Here is a 5,505-nt window from a genome sequence, read left to right as displayed (position 1 = left end):
ACACCTTAGCTTGATTTTCAGACATCCTATACGTCTTGTTTACTTGTACTCCACTACACTAGTTTTAGGACCAGTGTAACTCCTTTGAAATTCAAGGGCACCGTAAATCCACATAAATTATTCACACCAGATGATTCTGGCCCATTGGACCTACGTGGCATAATGCTATAGAAACTCAGTGGTGAATCAGACCCAAAGCAATTCCATTTGCATTGAGCTCATGAGAGAGTGAAGAATCACAGAAAATCACTGGTCAATTTTACAGTTTTGGCCTTATGGGACTGCATCAAAGTTAACATTACATAGACGTGTCTGTTTGAAAGGTGAGTTTTCAAAGTGCCCAAAGTCTACATGTATAGGCAGACCGACTTGAAAATTGGATGGACTAGGTTAGAAATAGTGTTCTAAAACTGGTGTCATTTGGTTAAGGGATTCATGAGATACATCCCCGCTCACTCCCAGATTAACCTTGTTTGAAAATTTGCAGGATCTCATAACACATTTTAGTCACAAAACTGGGGTGGGGGGAAGGATCCATGGGTAAAAGCCACATAAAACATCCATCACTGAACTGCTCTAAAATCCAGCACAGAATACCCAGAAATTCAAACTTTATTAGATATTCATTCAGGTTTCAAGAGAAGTTGCACAGGACAGCTCTGAGGATTAGTGAATTAGAGACACAGGTTGCAGCAATTTGTAAAAAAGAGAACATTCTTAGCTTCCTAAAATTCACAGGAAGACTCAGATTATCTGGAGAAATTGTATGACAGTGGAGGACGGTGGAGTGGGGGAAAGTATTCTGTGACAGCCTATTGTTTCTTTTTCTTCTTCAGGATGAAAAATAGCCAAGAAACAGTGGGAAGAAACAGCACAACAATCACTGGATTCATTCTCCTGGGCTTTTCTGACATTTCCCACCTGCAGCATTTATTTTTTTCGGTGTTTCTGGTCACCTACATAGTCACCTTGGCTGGAAACCTTCTAATCATTGTCCTCACATTGGCTGACCCAGCCCTTCATACCCCCATGTACTTCTTCCTCAGGAACCTGTCCTTCTTGGAGATGTGCTACACATCAGCCGTTGTCCCCAAGATGCTTGGAAATCTTCTCTCTGGGGATAAAACCATCTCTTTCATTGGCTGTGCTATGCAAACCTATTTCTTTTTTTTCCTTGGTGGGTCAGAGTGTTTTCTCCTGGCGTCCATGGCCTACGATCGCTATGTTGCAATATGCAGGCCTCTGCATTACCCCGTGGTTATGAACAGGAAGGTGTCCACTGGAATGGCTGCTGGATCCTGGCTCAGTGGTCTCCTTGTGTACTTTGGTCTCACCAGCATGATATTCACCCTACCCTTCTGCAGATCCCACGAGCTTAATCATTTCTTCTGTGACATCCCTCCACTGCTGAAGCTAGCTTGTGGGAACACCTCCCACAGCGAAATGGCTGTCTTCATGGTGGCTATGTCCTTTGTCACCTTCCCCTTCATGCTGATTCTCATGTCCTATGTCTGCATCATCTCCACCATCCTGAGGGTCCCCTCCGGGATGGGCAGGACAAAGTCCTTCTCCACCTGCTCCTCACACCTCATAGTTGTTACATTGTTCTTTGGCTCTGCTTGCATTATGTATCTGAAGCCCATTTCCTCCTACTCACCAGACACAGACAAGTTTCTCTCTCTGTCCTACACGGTCATCACACCCATGCTAAACCCCATCATCTACAGCCTGAGGAACAAAGAGGTGAAGGGCACCTTCTGGAGATTGGTGGGCAGAAGAAGATTCTATTGAATAAAGGAATATGATTGACTGTAAATGTCTCCATCTCAATTCATTTTACGTCAACAGTGAAACACATTAAGGTTTATATATCTATATTAGGACCTTATGTATATAAGGTTTATATATCTATATTAGGAAACATGCACATTTCTCTTGTTGGTGACCTCCTCCATGTTCTCACATATTAGACGATGCTATGGTCAGCCTAACTGATTTAGGCCCAAGTCATTTTCAAAAGGGAGTAAGGCACTTAGGAGACTACATCCCTGTGACTGTAAATGAGATTTTGTCTCCTAAGTGCCTAAATTTCCTTTGAAAATGAGACTTAGAGACCTAAATCAGAAAGGTGTTGCAATTCTCAGCACATCAATACCTCAATACTTTTAAAATCAGGGCCTCTTTATCCCACTGGGAAACATGGCTTGGATATTCAGCCCGCGATTCTGTGGGCTTCATGAAATTGACCATTTCTTATGTGACTTCCCTCCGGTGCTAAAGCTGGCCTGCGCCAACACGTCCCCAGACACAGTCGCAATCTTAGCTAGCAGCACGCTCATCACAGTCCTGCCCTTGCTCTTCACAGTGGGGTCTTATACCTGTATCGTAGGCACCATCCCGAAGATCCCATTGGTGGAGGGCAGGTGTCAGCCTTCTCCACCTGTTCATCTCACCTCATCATGATGGCACTATTCTAGTGCTCTGCTAGCGTTATGTACTTACAACTCATATCAGCTACTACTTGGACTGGGACAGATTCCTTTCCCTGTTCTACACAGTGATAATGACCATGCTAAGCCCAATCATCTACAGCTTGAGGAGCAAGGAGGTATAAGGGGCTATGTTATGAACCTTACAGTGAAAATTGTTCTTCTAAGGATCACTTGGTTGGCCTTTTCAAAGGTACCAATTGGCGTTACACGTAAAATTTGGGTAGAGCTCGTCATAATTATTTTTTCATAGGAAAAGATAATATCATATAAATCAAAATACTTTGTAAAAACTGATTGATTTCAATGATTTTGTTTTCAATGGAAAAATACAACATTTGATTTATTTTCAGACATCTAATCATGTTTTCTTTCTGTTTTCAAAACCTAGAAAAAATAATAAGTTTTTGGATGTTTCCCCTCTACCCTGTTTTTTAACATTTCCTTCTTTTTTTTCCCACTGGGGGTGAAAGAATGAGAGGAAGAGGTGAAAAATTGGGGTGGGGGAGTGGGAATCAAAAAAAAAAATTCAAAAACAAACATTTCAGGTTTTTGAAAAACAAAATGAAAAGAAAATTAGGATTCAAAATAAATACACACCTTTGAAAATCTAACCCTTAGATTGCTTTAGGCCAGCGGTACTGTATGTGTGTCTGTACAGCATCTGGCACAGTGGAGCCCTGCTCTCTCTTAGCATGGTTGGAGCTATTGGTTGTTCCTTTAATACAAGCAATAAATAGTAATAATCTAGAGGATAGTGAAATTATGTGTCTGCATTTTCTCAGGGTTCTGGCTGAAAGTGGTTTGGTTGCTGTGATCTAGGTCACTGTCTCCTGTCGTTTGATTCTCCCATGGTCAGGGAAACAGGACTGTGTACATTTTTTGTAAAAAAACATGATTCCATCAAACACAACAGGCTCCAGCGTCACAATGTCCTAACTGGAACAATCTGCAAGACCCTGATTTTTTGGCTAGCTGCTCAGGACAAAAAAGGTAAAATTTAGAACTGTCAATTAATCAGAATTAACTCAAAACAAATTAATTCAATTAAAAATTAATCTCTATTAATCACAGTCTTAATCTCACTGTTAAGCAATAATAGATTATCCATTTAATTATATTATAAGTGGTTTAGAATGTTTTTCTACATTTTCAAATATATTGATTTAAATTTCAACATAAAATACAAAGTCTAAAGTGCTCACGTTATATTATTATTTAATTTGTATTATTATTTAAATTACTAGTACTAAAATTAAATTGGTATTCTATTATTATTTAACACTGCAGTTAACTGTGATTTTTTTTTATTCTCATGATTAATCACAATTAATTTTTGTAATAGTTTGACAGCCCTAATAGAAATCCATCCCTTTTCCGAACAGTTACTCCCAGACCTCAGTGATAGGCAGCAGTGAGTCACTATGCATTGTTTCAAAAAGTGTATATTTTCCTGAGCTTTCAATTTGTTACCTTGTGAGTATCAGTAGATGCTCTTTTTATGCTACACATCACAGGCAAAGGAGAGTTTTAAGGTGGACTTTGAAGGATAATGGAGTTTGTTTTTTTGCACGTGTGTTTATGGGGCAACGTCTCCCAGAAATAAGGGGAGAAGTTCCCTTCCCACAACAGATAGACATCTCCCTTTTCCCACATCATTCCCTACTACCCGCCACTTGATTCCATAAAAATTATCATGCATTATCCTGCCCTCCTCTTTTTCCTCATTCATCCAATGGCCCCAAAGTATTTAGATACCAATTCCCCACTAGAAGTCACCAACGGAGGCTGAATCTGGAAGCCTCAACACAAGGCACAGCCTTTTACCACTGAGGTAAAGGAGCAGAACTGTCAGCTGGGTTAGCAGTATCAGGCTGTTATCCTCCATGAAAACCCAGCCACTAGAGGATGACAAGCACACTAGGAGACCATGTGGCTCACTGGATTGATCACTAGGGCTGGCTAGAAAACGAGAATTCTATTTTGTGAAAAACGGAGGTTTCAAACATTTGTTTTCAGTCCACACTGGAATGAAAAAGAAGCCTTCCAAAAGAGAGTTAGACACACTCCAGATAGCACAGTGCTTAGGGGCACTCACCTGAGCTGTGAGAGGTTAAAATTCAAGTTCCTGCTCTTCCAGAGTGAGAGGAAGAACTTGAAAGAAGGGCTCCCACATCCCAGATGATAGCTCTAACCACAGGCTACTGGATATTCTGGGATAGCTATGCCTCTTTCTTACCAGAAATTCCATCCTGGCCCTGAAAAACCTTCCCAACCTTCCCACTGAAATTATTTGAAACTGATATGCTTCTGCAAAATATTTTGGTTTTGGTGAAAAGGCATTTTTTTTGAAAATGGAAAATGTTTTTTTCTTGAACATTTTTTATCAGCTTGATTGAGAATGGCCCTCAAACACAGGAGACCTAGTTCTGCTCCCCACTGTTATGGAATCTTTTCATTGCCATAAGGACAAAATGTTCTGTTTGGATTTTATCATTTCAATGTGTTTTGTTCTGGCATTTATATATTATATTGAAAATAGCAATTGGGATATTATATATATTAATATTTTACATTATAGTATAATGTTTTGACTTTATCAAAATGATACATTTCTATCTTAGCAAAATGAAACAAACAAAAATTCCCCTGGTTCTGGAGCAAAATTTATCTGAATAATCATTCTGCAGGAAATTTTTGAATTTCATCCCAATTTGAGTGGGGAAAAACAAATTTTGTTTTATCCTGTGGAATGGAATTCTGTGTTGGCGACCATCTGTAGGCATGAACCTGATGCTTGCCCAGAAGGACACAGCATAGAAATCACATCCTGGCATCTGGGCTAACGTTCCATCCATGGGAGAGGCTGGGAGTGATCCTAACAGGATGGGGAAGCCCTCCTGAGATTTCTCTGCTCCTATATCCACCATGCACCTCATTTCTCTTGTTGGTGACCCTCCTCCATGTTCTCAACACATCAACTCCCTCTACCTCCTGCTGACAGCAAAGCCAAAGG

At 40.3% G+C, this 5,505-nt stretch overlaps 1 protein-coding gene across 1 annotated transcript; it reads left to right on the top strand.

Annotated features, from left to right (window-relative positions):
- Positions 1–532: 532 nt before the first annotated feature.
- LOC116830445 (olfactory receptor 10A2-like) lies at positions 533–1,791 on the top strand. Its single transcript, XM_032789925.2, has one exon. It carries the CDS (start codon positions 838–840, stop codon positions 1,789–1,791), a length of 954 nt encoding a protein of 317 aa, XP_032645816.1. The 5' UTR covers positions 533–837.
- Positions 1,792–5,505: the final 3,714 nt, after the last annotated feature.

This window comes from Chelonoidis abingdonii, unplaced genomic scaffold (genome assembly GCF_003597395.2).
Source record: "Chelonoidis abingdonii isolate Lonesome George unplaced genomic scaffold, CheloAbing_2.0 scaffold0516, whole genome shotgun sequence".
Classification (NCBI taxonomy): domain Eukaryota; kingdom Metazoa; phylum Chordata; order Testudines; family Testudinidae; genus Chelonoidis; species Chelonoidis abingdonii.
This window is presented reverse-complemented; position numbering and strand designations above follow the sequence as displayed.

Bases quoted from the DNA above. Each gene is read 5' to 3' on its own strand.
- LOC116830445 (XM_032789925.2), top strand. From the start codon at position 838: ATGAAAAATAGCCAAGAAACAGTGGGAAGAAACAGCACAACAATCACT.